We start from the raw sequence: 16,370 nt of genomic DNA on the forward strand, positions 1-16,370 counted from the left end.
TGCCTTCTTCTGGGCAGTGTCTTTACAAGACAGGTGACCCCAGCCATTATCAATAGATGCCATATGTGGTGTCTGTGAATGACATAACCACTGCTGCACTGTGCTGTTCTAATGATGTTCCACTACACTGCTGTATCATCAGTCTCTGGACTTTTATCATTTTAGAGCTCAGATCCTCAGTTTAAATCCCTACAGGGCCTGAATCCTGATCTATAATCTTTAAGATGTCTGCCTTCTTCCACTTTCATGGGCCTGAATTTAAACGCTCTCCCACTGACAGCCTGAGGTTAAGAAACCTCTCAGGTTCTCTCCCCTCACATTCAGAAGTTTCTTTCAAACTGATTCTTATTATCACCAGGCCCCATACCTCATCATGTAGTGCGATTTGTGCAACACCATTTTGAGGTAAGTTCTGACATTTTCTGACACCAACCTCACCTCAGATGTTCATGCTCTTTTTAAACTTATTTTCAGGATCTGGTAATCCCAGTAAGAAATTTATTACTCATTGCTAATCGCCACTGAGTAAGAATTTGTGTGACCTGTCTTAAATAATCACCGCAGTCCTACTGGTGAGGGTGCTACCACCCAGTGCTGTTGAATATTAAAATAGCTCGAACAATAATGGCCCTTCAGTTACCTCTCTTTGATTCCCCTACGATTTTACACATGAGTGTGGGTCAGAATTGAGATAAAATGACTCATATTAAATTCTACTCCCATTCCCGTTCCGACATGTCGGTCCACGGCCTCCTCTTGTGCCAAGGTGAAGCCACCCTCAGGATGGAGGAGCAACACCTTATATTCTGTTTGGGTAGCCTCCAACCTGATGGCATTAATATCGATTTCCCCTTGCAGTAAAAAAGAATTCCCTCCCCCTCCCCTTTTCTTCTATTCTCCACTCTGGTCTTTAACCTCTTCCTACCTGCCCCTGCGTCCTCCCCTCCTTCCCATTCCCCTATCAGGTCCCTTCTTCTCCAGCCCTTGAACTTCCCCACTCATCTGGCTTCACCTATCACCTTCCAGTCGGCCTCCTTCCCCTCCCTCCATGCTTTTTTATTCTGGCATCTTTCCCCCTTCCTTTTCAGTCCTGAAAAAGATCTTGGCCCAAAATGTTGACTGTTTACTCTTTTTCATAGGTGCTGTTTGACCTGTTGAGTTCCCCAGCATTTTGTGTCTGCTGGATTGGATTTCCAGTACCTGCAGACTTTCTTCTGTTTACGATAATTCATGTGTTAGGGACTCTGGGGTAGTCGACAAGAATTGGCAGAAAGTCTGAAGAGGTCTTCCTTTGCCTCTTGCGCCACTGGTGTTTAGGGTAGAATGAGGGTCCTCCATTTCTGGCCGCATACACGGCTTCCTTCATCACGTCCGTAGCTTCCTCTCAGTTCACTGTCAGTCATACAAGTCCCAAGTGGAGACTCAGGAATACGGTCGGACTCAGATGTAGTAGGATTCTTCACTGCTGTTTCCGTAACAGTTTTGTTTGACTAGTCGGGGTACTTAGCCTTGAGTTGAACCCCGCCCCCCCCCCGCCAGATCTGGAGGATTGGTGGACCACTCTCAGTCTGGCCTCTACCCTTTGACCTGTTTGGCGTGGGTGACCCTACCATAAAGCCCTGACTCCAGCCAACATACGTAGCTCTCCAGATCATTGAGGCACGCAAGCTTCCAAACCCAGCGACAAGATTGTGGTCCTCTTGGAGGTCTAAAGAGATATTGGTTTATTATTGTCATAATTACCAAGATACGGTGAAGATCTTGTCTCGCATTCTGTTCATATGGACCAAATCCTCACACAGTGTGTCGAGGTAGAAGAATATAAAACATAAACAATGTAAAGTCTTCCTAGAAAATGCAGTGCAGGTAAACAATAAAACCATAAAAATAAGGAAAAAAATAATAAACAGGGTAGATTGTGAGGCCAAGAGTCCATTTTGTTACATAAAATGTCCATTCAAATCTCTGAAAGGAGAGTGTTAACCTGGAAGTACCATCTGACTATTAGTCTCCCACAGGAATTAAACTCAAGTCACCAGTCCTCAGGAACATGTTGGAATGTCATCATACATGGGCTTCGTACTCAGTAACTTCAGTCATTAACTGAGTCTGAGAGCTTTCAGCTTCTATTAATATCATGACCTTGATGTCTTAGCCCATTCGAGGTGCTCGGCACATTCCTTGTGACCTACTGCTTTCCTCTTCTCGGGCAACCCCTTGGGCTCACGGGTGGCGTTCCTCTTCTCCCGTCCTGCCAGTTCTGAGGAGGCGTACGAAATCAATGTAGGGGCCGCCGACTCTTCCACGGATAGCGCGGGAGGTGACAGACAAGATAGGCAGCAGATAGCTGTGATATGTCTCCCTCCTTCCACCTTTTATCCAAGGATCTGTTCTTATGGCCTTGACATTGTTAATTATGTCCTGAATGCTCCTGGTCCATGTTAAGGTCATCCCAAGAGTCAGTGAGGATGCAACTTTTCTTTAAGGAGTATATCTCTGTCCATCTGTTAATTTCTTCCCATGGCAGAGCTCAGAATAGACCATCTATTTTGGGATTCAGGACATGTGAGCAATGTGGCCTGCCGGATATGGGTGGCTGGGAGTGACGGTGGCCTCGGTGCCCGGCATGTCGGCCTGGGAGGGCACTGATTCTGGTTGACTCGTCCCTCTCGTGAACGTGGGGGATTTCGCAGAGACAGCGCTGCGGCGTCTCCCCGCCGCCCTCGGACGTCTGCTGCACTGCACCGCACAAACTCTGGAAGCAGCGCTGTGTTTCAAAACTCGGCGGTGCTTCCATCCCTCCCCTCAAATGGAACAGTACAGCACAGGAGCAGGCCATTCGGCCCACAATGTTGTACTGTACCAGCCTAAAATGCAAGTCAAATACACCCAAAACACTAATCCCCCCAACCTATGCCATGTCCATATCCCTCCATCTTCCCTACATACACGTGCCTATCCAAACGTCTCTTAAAAGCCTCTATTGTGTTGGCCTTTTCCACCATACCAGGCAGTGCATTCCAGGTGTCCACCACCCTCTAAGTAAAAAAGTTACCCCTCACATCCCCTTTGAAACTACCTCCTCTCACCTTCAATGTGTGCCCTCTGATATTGGACATTTCAACCCTGGGGAACAGATACTCCCTGTCTACTCTGTCTGTGCCTCTCATAATCTTATAAACCTCTAACAGATCTCCCCTCAGCCTCTGGCGCTCCAGAGAAATCAACCCAAGCTTCTCCAGCCTCTGGTGATAGCACATCCTCTAAACAAGGCAGCATCCTGGTAAACCTCCTCAGCACCCTCGCCAAAGCCTCAACATCCTTCCTGTAGTGGGGCAATCAGAAGTGTGTGCAATACTCAAGATGAGGCCTGACCAGTCTTATAAGGTTGCAACATAACCTCTTGACTTTCGAACTCAATGCCTCGACTAATGAAAGCAGTATTCCATAAAGCTTTCATGGAGCTATGAACTTGGATCTCTAGATCTCTCTGCTCTGCAACACTGTTAAAGATCTTGCCCTGTCTCCTTGCAATTGCTCTACCAAGGTGCAATACCTCGGCTCCAACTGCATCTGCCATTTCTCAGTCCACATCTGTACCTAATCTGCATGGTGCTGTGTTCTTTGCCAGTCTCCTACACTATCCACAGCTCCACCAGTCTTGGTATCATCTGCAGACTTACCAACCCACCCCATCTACATTTTCATCCAGATCATTTTTATACATCACGAACAGCAGAAGTCCAAACACAAGTCCCCGCTGAACTCCACTAATTACAGACCTCCAGGTCCAATAATTCCCTTCAACCACCACCCTCTATCTTCCATGTGCGATACCTCTCCCTTCCCTCGTAATCAATGCAGGCGGGCTGAAGGAAATTCACAGTGAGAGAAAGTGAGTGAAGAAATTATTGTTTATAACCAGCATCAAACATGTGCAACGCCACTACTGCCCGGTAGAAGTCAGCTCCAGACAAGTCAGAACATAACATGGAACAACATGTGATACAGTACCGCATAGTAACAGGCCCTTCGGCCCACAAAGTCCATGCTAGACATGATGTCAAATTAAATCACTCCCCTCTGCCTGCACAGGATCCTTACTTCCATTCCTTCCATATTCTTGTGAGTGTCTAAATGACACTGCTACCTCCACTATCCCTTAGATCAGAGGTTCACTAACTTTTGTATGTCATGTAGCCTTACGGGTGATGGGGTGGAGACAAAGGAGGTGTAAGGCGCTCCTTCGCTCCGCTAGCCTGCAGGTCACCCTTGGCCAAGGTGTAGCACCTGCTTAGCCCCCCCGATCAGGGTCACGTGAAGCCATGGGAGTGGGCGGTGGACGGTCGTATGAGCAGCCGGTACAGATCACAAGTCCTGATTGTGAGATCACTGATGCCAGGCAGACAACCTCTGAAGAGTATTGACGATGGCTGGGGTCCCCCGTCTTGTAAAGGCACTGCCCAGAAGAAGGGCAATGGTAAATCATTTCTGTAGAAGAATTTGCAAACTACGTTCATGGTCATGGAAAGACCATGATCACCCATGTCATACAACACAGCGCATTATGATGATGAAGGTGAGATGGGTGCACGAATGTGCAGAAAACATTGGGATGTGGACATTGTTTAGGCAGAAGGGATTAGTTTAGTTAGCAGTTTCATTGCTAGTTTATTTAGTTTAGCACAATATTGTGTTCCTGTGCTGTTCTGTGTTCCATATGATGTTTTTTAAATTCAAGTTGTTGGTGTTCAGAGGGAAGTGAAAATCCTTAAACACAGAGCACTGAAACATATAGGTACCCTGGCAAGAGCTAGGAGGAACCACCATTGCAACAAGATTTGAGCACATTAAGGATTACATTTGCCCCTACATCCTATTTCCTCAGGAGCTTCACTGCCTTAGAGGAGAGAGGAGGCCTCTCAGGTCTAATATCACTGGCATATGTTGTGAAAGTTGTTAAATTTGCAGTACAATGCAATACATGATAATATAAAAATCATGAATTATATTCAGTATATGTATCTGTGTGCATATGTGTGTGTGTGTGTGTGTGTAATAGTTAAAGTAAATAAGTAATGCAACAGAAATAGAAAAAAGTAGAGAGGTAGTGTTCATGGGTTCAATGCCCATTCAGAAATCGGATGGCAGAGGGGAAGAAGCTGTTCCTGAATCGCTGAGTGTGTGCCTTCAGGCTTCTGTACCTCCTACCTGATGGTAACAGTGAGAAAAGGGCATGTCCTGTGTGGTGGGGGTCCTTAATGATGGATGCCACCTTCTTGAAGCACCACTCCTTGAAAATGTCATGGATACTAGAGAGACAAGTGGCCAAGATGGAGCTGACTAATTTTACAACTTTGCAGTTTACTTCGATCCTGTGCTGTAGCGCCCTCCCCCATAACAGACTGTGATGAGGCCAGTCAGAATGCTCTCCACGGTACATCCATATAAGTTTCTGAGTGTTTTAGGTGACAAACCAAATCTCCTCAAACTCCAAATGAAATATAGCCACCGCCTTGCCTTCTTTATAGCTGCATCTAAGTAATATTTGAACACTTTAATGACCTTGCCTTTCCACCCAAGACTGGTGGACTGACAGCTCACTCAGGACCAGGTTTGGTCCTCAGAGATACTGACACCCAGGAACTTGAAACTGCTCACTCTTTCTACTTCTGATCCCTCTGTGAGGATTGGTTTGTGTTCCCTAAGTCTTCCTTGCAGACTCAAGACCCCAGGTTATGTTCAGGAACTCAACAAGCCCCAGGCATCCTCAGGCCGGAGGCGAGTTCCCAATTTATTAGTTGACCTCAGATCACAGCAAGCCAGGAGTGAGCGGGCAACACGATGTAAAGCCATCCGTGGTCACCTGCACAGCTTGGAAGTATTGTCCAACTCCAGCCAGGAATCTGTACCACAGTAACTTCCTGTCAGATTAGCCGGCATCCCCAGCTCCTGAGTGAGCTGTCAGTCCACCAGTCTTGGGTGGAAAGGCAAGGTCATTAAAGTGTTCAAATATTACTTAGAAAACCAGACTGCTGGTAATTTAATTTTCTACCATGACTAATCTGCAGCTGTATCTCATTTAAATTATTCTGACTTCAGCGCAATTATCTTCTTATCGAGCATCTTTCCTATGGCTCTGATTCCGTCTGCCTCTTCGCCGACCAGGGCCTTGGTACCTACCTATTGGTTGCCATGGTACCTACAGGTCTGTCGCCATGGCATACACAGGTCATCACCATGGTGCCCATGAATCAGTTAGCACAGTATCTATGGGTAAATTGCCATGGCCAGTGCCCACAGAACGACTGCAATGGTACCTGCGATGAGATGCCCGCACTATCCATGGGGAAGTTGGCGTGCTACCCATTGAATTGTCACCATGCTACAGGCATAGTTCCATCAGCCGATTGCCATGGAATCCATGGCCTTTTCAAAAAATAAATTATTTATTTATTGAGATACGGCTCAAAATAGGCCCTTCCAGCCCTGTGAGCCATACCACCCAGCAATCCCCCTACCCTAATCATGGGACAGATTACAATGACCAATTAACTTAGAAACCAGTACATCTTTGGACAGTAGGAGGAAACCAGAGCACCCGGAGGAAACACCCACACGGTCACAGGGAGGAAGTACAAACTCCTTACAGTCAGGAGCAGGAATTGAACCTAGGTCGCCTGTACTGTAAAGCGTTGTGCCACCCCCCGAGTGCCCATTGGTCGTTTGACACAGGACTCGTTCATCATTTGACAGGGAAGGTACAGATCAGTTATCTTAGTGCTGATTGGTTGATGACTACCGGCCTACTCGCTGGTTGCATGGTCCCCCCTGTGTCAGCTCCCTATCAAAGATTCAAAGTACATTTACTATCAAATTTGTGTAAGTTATACACCTTGAAATTTGTCTGCTTACAGGCAGCCAGAAAGCAAGAGACTTGAATAAGCCGATGAAAAAGACTAAATGCCACTGTTCAGCAAAAGAGAGAGAAAATAAAAGCACACACTGATAACATTACAGATAACATCACTGACACCAGACTTACCGGAGTAGTGTGGCGATCCTGCTGCTGTTGCCATCTCTGGCCGACCTGTCCAGGAACTTATGTCACATGGTCCAAGCTCCAACAAACATGATTGGTCATCTGCCACATCTATCACCCCATGCCCCACCTCCACAGGCCAACCCTAACCAAAATGGAAACCTCAGGTAATTACCTCCCCTACCCACCTTTTCCCCTTTTTTTATTTCATTCCCCATCCTGGTTGCTCTCTCACCCCTTCTCCTTTCCTCACCTGCCCCCTCACTTCGCTCCGGTCCATTTGCCTCCAGGATGCCGCGGCAATGCCGTGGTTAGCGCGACACTATTACAGCTTGGGGCATTCCGGAGTTCGGAGTTCAGTACTGGCACCGCCTGTACGGAGTTTGTACGTTCTCCCCGTGACCGCGTGGGTCTTCTCTCACAGTTCAAAGACATACCAGTTATTAGGTCAATTGGTCCTGTAGTTAGGCTAGTGTCAAATCGCTGGATGGGGGCCTGTTCCACAGTGTATCTATAATTAAAATAAAAAAATTTTCCACAGTCCACTGTTCTCTCTTAATAGCTTCCTTCTTCAGCTCTTTTCCTCATCCAGCTATCACATACCAGCTTTTCAAATCATTCACTGTCCCCCACCCACTTACATTTCCTCCCCTCACCTATCACCTGCCAGAATGTATTCCATCCCCTCCCACCCTCTCCACCTTAATCTGGCTTCTCCCTGCCTTCCATTCCACTAATGATAAAGTAAAGGGTCTCAACCTGGAATGTTGAATGCTTGCTCCCCCTCCACATATGCTGCCTGGTTTGCCGAGTTCCTCCACCATTTTGTGTGTGCTTCTCCAGATACATCTGTCCCCTTCTTCTTTAGTCCTTTGCCTCCTCCACTGACCACCTCCCAGCTTCTCAATTCAGTCCCAGTCATTCCCCCTTCACCAGTCTCCTACCTTTTCCTTCTCACCCGGAGCCCCCTATCACCACCTAACTTGTCCTCCTTCCCACCACCATCCTATTCTCGTCTCTGCCCCTTCCCTTGCGCTTCTGATGAAGGCTCGCGGCCTGAAATGTCAACTGCTCATTTCCCTCTGTAGATTTTGTGTGCGTTGTGTCTGTATTTAATTGGGATGCAGGGCAAATTGAATTGTATCCCACATCTTTGGAACAAGTAAGCAAAAATTGTTCAAAAGCACGTTTTTTTTGGAGTGTTTTTGTGGGCCTGAGATATTTCTGCTATTTGTAGTTTCACACACGCACACGTGAACTCACTATGGCCTGAGTGCCCCCTGTGATGTCTGCTGTTACATCTTCATTCCTGTGTAATAAAACTATCAATTCAACCAATTATGAGGTCAATTCACAGGGTCCCTTCTTGGCAACTTGCCAGCCTGTTGTTTGAAGAGCTGTGAGATTTGTTCAGTACTGAGAGGCAGTCTATGCAACACTGGCTGACTGAACAGGAACAAACCCCAATTCAGCCAATCAAATTCCAGTTCTTACTTAGAGTGAGACCTTTGTCACTGTGGGCTAGAATTGGATTGTAAGCAAGGTGTAGCGGAAACCTGATTGGATGAGGACTAACCAATCAGGAGCGATAGACAATAGGGGTATATATATACCACCAGACCAGATATGCCTCGGCATCATCCCTGATGAAGATGGTAAAGTTTGTCATCAAAACAACGGTTAAAATCGATACCTATACCCGGCTGGAAGCCCGAGAAGAGCTTATTCACAAGAAAAAGAGTTTTTAAAGTGAGATCACTGATTGTGAGAACATCTCAGTAGATGAGTGTAGTTATTCTGTTTTGTTCAAGAGCCTGATGGTTGAGGGGTAGTAACTGTTCATGAACCTGGTGGTGCGAGTCCTGAGGCTCTTGTACCTCCTACTTGATGGCAGCAGCGAGAAAAGAGCATGGCCTGGGTGGTGAGGATCTTTGACGATGGATGCTGCTTTTCTTTGGCAACGTTTCATGCAGATCTGCTCAATGGTTTGGAGGGTTTACCTGTGATGTACTGGGCCAAATCCACTGCCTTTTATGGGATTTTCCACTCAAAGGCATTGGTGTTCCCATATCAGGCCGAAATGCAGCAGTCAGCACACTTTTCCACCACACATCTATAGAAGTTTGCCAAGGCTTTCGATGACATGCCCAATCTCCACAACTCCTGAGGAAGTAGAGGCGTTGATGTGCTAATTACTGACCTTTTCCACCTCTGATCCTCTGATGATTGCTGGCTCTTGGACCTCTGGTTCTCCTCTCCTAAGGTCCACAGTTAGTTCCTTGGCCTTATTGACATTGAGTGAGAGGTTGTTGTTATGACACCACTCAGCCAAATTTTCAACCTCCCTCCAGTTTGCTGATTCATCTCCGCCTTTGATATGGCCCACAACAGTGGCGTCAACAGCAAACTTGTATATGGTGTTGGAACGGTGCTTAGCCACACAGTCATAGGTGTAAAACAAGTAGAGCAGGGGGCTAAACGCACAGCCTTGCGGTTGATAGAGATAGTGGAGGAGATGATTTTGCCAAACCGAACTGACTGGGGACTTTTAACCCCAGATTCCAGAAACAGCAGTCTCTCTTGTGTCTCCACAGTGGAGTGGGGTGTCATTATGGAAGAGGGTGATAAATCCTCTGATTGGACCTCTATTGACCCCCTGTTGATTCTGTGCCAACTGTAACTGGAACCCACAGGAGTTAAAGAGTTAATTGCACCGCAATCTCTCATTGGCTCCCTCTCCGCCTTGCTCCCCTCGACCCATCTCAATTCCAGCAAGGCCAGGGACATGTGGGAACTGTACCAATGTGCCAAATTGCAAGAAAGAAAGCAAACAGGGTGAAGTGTTTTGCTCAGAAATTACTTCACCTCCCGGGAGGGAGGACAAAATGTCAAAGAACATTTTTCTTCACAAGAGTCACCAGTAAGGAAGGAGGATTATTTCTCCCCCCCCCCCCGACCCTGCAAATGGTACAAGAAAAATGCGTCAGCTGGTGTTCTGGGGAGAATACAAGCTGGTCATTTTGAAGCCTAGTGAAACAGACTTACTCTCCAATGTCCTTTTAGGCCTCAGGCTTCACAGCTCCACAACTGACTTGGAAGAAATTCATGAAAGGTTTCAATCTGGCATTCCTCTTTGTGACAGGAATACGGGGCAGCGGCCGTATAAGGGACCACAGAGAGCCTTTCTCACGCTGTCAACCAACTCAGATCAGACAGAAAAGCTTCTCGCTTTGCCAGAATCCCTCTCAGCAAAATACAGAGGAGAAAGGGGGGAGGGTTTGCGGGAGGGGTGGGAAGTGGGGGGAGGGGAGGGCGTGAGGGAGTGAAATTTCTGGAAGCAGTGCTTGGACGTCACAGTATCTGTCTGTAAGCAGTGTGCTGGCTATACTGCCTGCCACTCCATATTCAGCTGTTGTCAAAGTTTCAGCCTCGTGCTCTCCCTTTCTCCTACCCTGCTCAAAATAATGGACTAGATGGGCCAAAGGGCCTGTTTCTGCGCTGTAGTGCTTTATCACTCTCTGACATTTAACGTTTTGCCCCCCACCCCCGTAACCACTTCAAGGACTCAAGTTCCATGGTACACTGAGTCCTGGGGAACCCTCCAGCGCTGCTCTGGAAGAGTACCACACCCGTCAGCGATACTGTCCTTCAGATAAGTCGCCAGTTCTGTCAGCACTTCCGATGAAGGCTCCCAGAGCATTAGAACGTAGAACAGTACAGCACAGGAAAACAGGCCCTTCGGCCCACAAGGTTGTGCCGAACCAGCTAAAAATTAAATCAACAAAAACCCCAAAAACTAATTCTTCCTATCTAATGTCGACATCCATCCATCTTCCTCATAGTTATGGGCCTATCTAATGATCTAATGTTTGGAGAGATGGCCTAATAATACCATAGCAAAACCTGCCTCTCAGCCAACCTCACTTGGCCAGCTGTGGGAGCTTGCCGTGCACAAATTGGTAACTCCACCCTCTTTCCTTTAACACAGCATTTCGGGAGGTATGCATTGGTTTAGGGTACATTGTCACATCCAGGGTTACAAATGCCTGTTCTTTCACCCCCCCCCCCCCACCCCCGGCTCTATTTCGTTTCTCCTTTTCCCTTTCCTGTCCTGGTGAGAGTTTGTGCGGCCAGGCTCCTGTCCAGCGCCAGGGAAGGTTGCCCTGAAGAATTCCAACCATGTGACTTAATCCCAACAAAGCTCCCATGTTTCCGTGAGGTGGCTGGAAGGCGCATCACGTCCTCGCCAATTCCTGCAACCTCAGCTTCGACTGGCACACACAGACAATGTTAGCTGGGGGACGGAATAGACCCATCCATTCAGGCCAAACCAAGACACCCCCTCCATCATAACAGATGCCCCCCTTCACACATGGAAACTGTGCCCCCACCCCCATACAGGAAACTCAGTTCAGGGAGGGAAGAAAGAGAACAAGATTCCCCTGAGTTCAACTTATGCTCCTAGGAAATTTGGCTTGAGCTTACTGCTCATCTCAGAGCACCAGAACTGAATCAGAATCTCCAGCATAGAACATAGAAATCTACAGCACATTACAGGCCCTTCAACCCTCAATTTTGTACTCTAGAAACTGCCTAGAATTTCCCTACCACATAGCCCGCTATTTCTCTAAGCTTCCTGTACCTATCTAAGAGTCTGATAAAACATCCTATTGTATCCTTCACTACGACTGCCACCAACAGTTCATTCTACACACTCACCACCCTCTGTGTGAAAAACTTACCTCTGACGTCCCTCTTGTACCTCCTTCCAAGCACCTTAAAACTATGCACCCACGTGTTAGCCATTTCAACCCTGGGAAAAAGCTTCTGGCTATCCACACGATCAATGCCCCTCATTAACTTATACACCGCGATCAGGTCACCTCTCACCCTCCATCGCTCCAAGGAGAAAAGGCCAAGTACACTCAACCAATTTTCATAAGGTATGCCCTCCAATCCAGGCAACATCCTTGTAAATCTCCTCTGCACTCTCTCTATAGTATCCACATCCTTCCTCTAGTGAGTTGACCGGAACTGAGCACAGTACTCCAAGTGGGGTCTTATGTTGTGAACACGAGGAATTCTGCAGATGCTGGAACTTCAAGCAACACACATCAAAGTTGCTGGTGAACGCAGCAGGCCAGGCAGCATCTCTAGGAGGAGGTACAGTCGACGTTTCGGGCCGAGACCGGCCTGCTGCGGTCCTGACGAAGGGTCTCGGCCTGAAACGTCGACTGTACCTCCTCCTAGAGATGCTGCCTGGCCTGCTGCGTTCACCAGCAACTTTGATGTGTCTTATGTTGTGAAATGTGTTAACTTTGCGGCAGCAGTACAATGCAATAAATATTAATAGAAAACAATAATAATAGTTAAGTAAGTAGTGCAAAAATATAGAAACAAAAAATAGTGAGGTCGTGTTCATTGTCCATTCAGGAATCGGATAGCAGAGGGGAAGAAGCTGTTCTTGAATCACTGAGTGTGTCTTCAGGCTTCTGACGGTAGCAATGGGAACAAGGCAAAACCTGGGTGATGGGGGTTCTTAATGAAGGATTCTGCCTTTTTGACCCAATGTATAAAGCCTTTTGGGAATATGGTCCTGTGAAGTCTCTCAGCACCCTCCGTCCCTCTCACCTGCAGATTGTTTGCGAGTTTCTGTTTAAGAGCTGAAAAACCAATGCAAAACTGGCGGGGACCAGGGAACTGGAAACTGCAGTGGTATCCCTGGATCTGTCTGGTGAAGGACAGACTGGACTGTGGCCAGAAAGCTCTCAGGGACATTCCACTTAACGCCCAGTGAATGACATTCTCGGCTGCAGGCACTTCCGGTCGCAAGGTCCCTGCAGTCCCTCTCTTCAGGGTGTCTAACCACTAATGGCAGTGCTGATCTACCTGGACCGGTCCAGGAGTCACAGGTCAAGAAAAGAGAGCAAGTTGTCCGAAGGTTTTCATCAGAGTCGATGATGAGATGGTGAAATGATCACCTACACCACGGTGCGATGAACTTCATCAAGACTGAAGCTTGCAGTGTATTGATAGGTGGCACTGATGAGTCAAAGGTTGAATTTAAAAAAAGGTCTGATCAGCGTTAGAACCTGGATCAGGGTTGGCAGCACAGTTAAGTTCTGGACGGCTCATTATAGAAAGGACGCAGACACCTCACAGAGGGTGCAGGGGAGGTTTACCACGGTGCTGCCTGGATTAGAGAGCGTGTCTTATAAGGAAAGGTTGAGCGAGCCAGGGCTTTTCTCTTTGAAGTGAAGGAGGCTGAGAGGTGACTTGATGGAGATATGTATAATAAGCAGAGACATAGATCAAGTGGATAACTAGAGACATTTTTTTTCCCAGGACAGAAATGACTCAAACAAAGGGGCATAATTTTAAGTGATGTTTAATTTTTTTTTTATCCATTTACGGGATGTGGGCATTGCCAGCTAAGCCAGCATTTATTGCCCATCCCTAGTTGCCATTTCAGAGGGCATTTTTAAGAGTCAACCACATTGCTGTGGGTCTGGAGTCAGACCAGGTAAGGATGGCAGGATTCCTCCCTTCAAGGATGTGATTCTGGGTTTTTACAATGATCGAAATGGTTTCATGGTAATCAGATTTTTTTTTATATTGAATTCAAATTCACCATCTGCCATGGTGGGATTTGAATTCCTGTCCCCAAATGGGTCTCTGGATTACTGAACCATTATCCAAATCTCCCCATTGGAGGAAAGTATAGAAGGGAAGTCAGTTGAAAGGGTATAGTGAGTCTATAGAACGCCCTGCCAGGGTTTGTGCTAGAAACAGATACACTAGGGGTATTTAAGAAACTCTTAGATAGATACATGGATGATAGACAAACAGAGGACTTTGTAGGAAAGAAGGGTTAGATTGATATTCGAGTAGGTTAAAAAAATCGGCACAACATCGTGCTGTAGAGTTGTGTGTTCTCTCTTTGCTCACTGATGCAAGGAGGAGAAAGGGGCTACTGGAAGGTAAGAGGAGAAAGGGAAAGGTCAAGGGCTGGAGAGGAAAGAACCTAGCAGGCAGTGATAGGTGAAACCAGGAGGGGGGAAGGGGGTGAAGTAAAGAGCCGGGAAGTCGATTGGTGAAAGAGATAAAGGGCTGGAGAAGGGAGAATCTGATAGGAGAGAACAGAAGACCATGGAAGAAGCGGAAAGGGGAGGAGCACTGGAGGGAGGTGATGGGCAGATAAAGGGATAAGGTGAGAGAGGAGAAACAGGAATGGGAATGGTGAAGGGGAGGGGGATCGATTACCGGAAGCTAGAGAAATCGATGTTCATGCCATCAGGTTGGAAGCTACCCAGATGGAACATAAGGTGTTGCTCCTGCAGCCTGAGTCTGTTGCTTTGGATTTCCTATATCTGCAGATTTTCTTGTGTTTGTGAATACATTGAGTCTGTTGGGCGGAGGTTCTTCCTTTCGTTTATTTATTTAATTATTGAGATACAGCTCAGAAATGTCCCTTCCGGCCCTTCGAGCCGTGCTGCCCAGTGACCTCTGCTTTAGCACTAACCTATTCAGGTGACTGTTTACAATGGCCAATTAACCTACCGACCAGTACGTCTTTGGACTGTGGGAGGAAACCGGAGCACCCGGAGGAAACCCAGGTCGTCACCGAAAGGAGAGAACATACAAACTCCTCACAGCCGGCGGCAGGAATTTGAACCCAGGTCGCTGGCGCTGTAGAGCACTGCGCTGCCATGCCGCCCTCTTGCGGAGGGTGGAATCTTTCGCAAGGACGCCCTCTGTGCCAACCTTTGACACTCTCTGGGGGTCAAGGATAGCTTGGTGCTGCGCTCCCGCTGTGGTTCCAGACTGACCTGTTCAGTCTGGCGGGGTAGGAGATGGCTGGAGGTTGGGCGACGGATGGTGGTCACACAGGTGACGCAGGGCCTCTCAATGCAAGGCCTCTGAGCCATCGGTTATTGATTTATATATTTAGAGCAGTGTTCCCAACCTTTATTATGCCATGGACCAATACTATTAAGCAAGAGGTCGGTGGGCCCCCTCATTTAGAGATACAGTGTGGAAAAACTCTTCCAGCCCAACAAGCTACACAGCCTGCCTATTTAACCCCAGTCTAATCACAAGATAATTTACAATGAAGGGTCCCAGCCCGAAACTTCGACTGTACTTTTTTCTATAGATGCTGCCGGGCCTGCTGAGTTCCTTCAGCATTTTGTATGTGTTGCTCTGGATTTCCAGCATCTGCAGATCCTCTCTTGTTTGTGATTTGAACCCACTAATCAATGCATTTTTGGATTGTGGAGGAAGTCCTTGCACTCACAGGAAGGACGTCCAGTCTTCTGACAGAGGTCGCTGGAATTGAACTCTGAACTCTGACCTGTAATAGGGTTGCGCTAACCGCTACATTACTCTGGCGCTCTCCCTGAATACACAGTGCAGAAATATTCTGGTTCCTCCGTGCGCTGGGCTCTGCACTCGTCTCTGCCAAATTCTCCTGCGCTCGGCTGTTAGCAGGAACCGTTCCATCTCTCTTGCGTGGCCTCTATTGTCTGCCGGTATTTACTGCACCCGCTAACGCTGAGAACCTATGTCTCCTTCCAATTCAGGTTCATTAACGCAAGACGTCGCATTGTGCAGCCCATGATCGATCAATCAAATCGAACAGGTCAGATTCAGTACTTTTTCCTACTCCGAGCGAACCGTTCTCCCCCAGCGGGGCTTCTCGGTGGCACCTCCGCAGGGGCCTAGCATGATGGCCTCACTCCAAGTTCATCTCTGGTGCAGAGGGAACTTGAAGGCTGGGATGGCTGTGTAACCTAAGTACTTCCAGCCCAGAACTCCAGGCTCCCAGTTACGTGAACCGCTCTATGCCAGACATAATGTGCAAAATCCGAGCAGTAATTTCCCCTCTATCCTTAATATTCATCAGTGAAGGGAAAGGATTTGAGTTTTCAGATCACCTACCACATGCCCAATACACCCCAGAGTGCGTTGCAGAATTATTATAACCCAGGAGTAGGCTATTCAGCCCATCGAGTCAATACAAGTTTCCTATAGAGCTATCCTATCATCCCCCTTCAGCTCAGCCCACAATTAACCTTTGAAGTATTGTAACTGTTGCATAAACACAACCACTCACTTACTCGCAGGAAGCTTCCACAAACAGGGAGTTAGTAACGCAGAGTGAGGAACTAGCAATGACCTGCACAGAGGGGTCTTATTTTCACAGCTCCTTTTACATCTGCTTTGGGGTGGGGGACAAGGCCTCGGCTTGATGTCTCAGCCCATCAGGCTGTGCAACACAGGGGCATCAGCCAGGAGCGTGGGCCCAGTTTTCTCGAGCTGGAGTCAA

General features: G+C 47.5%; 1 protein-coding gene across 7 annotated transcripts in view; it reads left to right on the forward strand.

Moving 5' to 3' along the window:
* LOC134352662 (homeobox protein Meis1-like) overlaps window positions 1–16,370 on the forward strand; it is a 439,361-nt gene that overhangs the window by 408,087 nt on the left and 14,904 nt on the right. For all 7 annotated transcript variants that reach the window (XM_063060012.1, XM_063060007.1, XM_063060013.1 and 4 more), the window contains exon 10: window positions 15,625–15,683. In XM_063060012.1, coding sequence (XP_062916082.1) covers window positions 15,625–15,683 — 59 coding nt within the window. The remainder of the gene's footprint in view (window positions 1–15,624; window positions 15,684–16,370) is intronic.

Source organism: Mobula hypostoma, chromosome 10 (assembly GCF_963921235.1).
Source record: "Mobula hypostoma chromosome 10, sMobHyp1.1, whole genome shotgun sequence".
NCBI lineage: Eukaryota > Metazoa > Chordata > Chondrichthyes > Myliobatiformes > Myliobatidae > Mobula > Mobula hypostoma.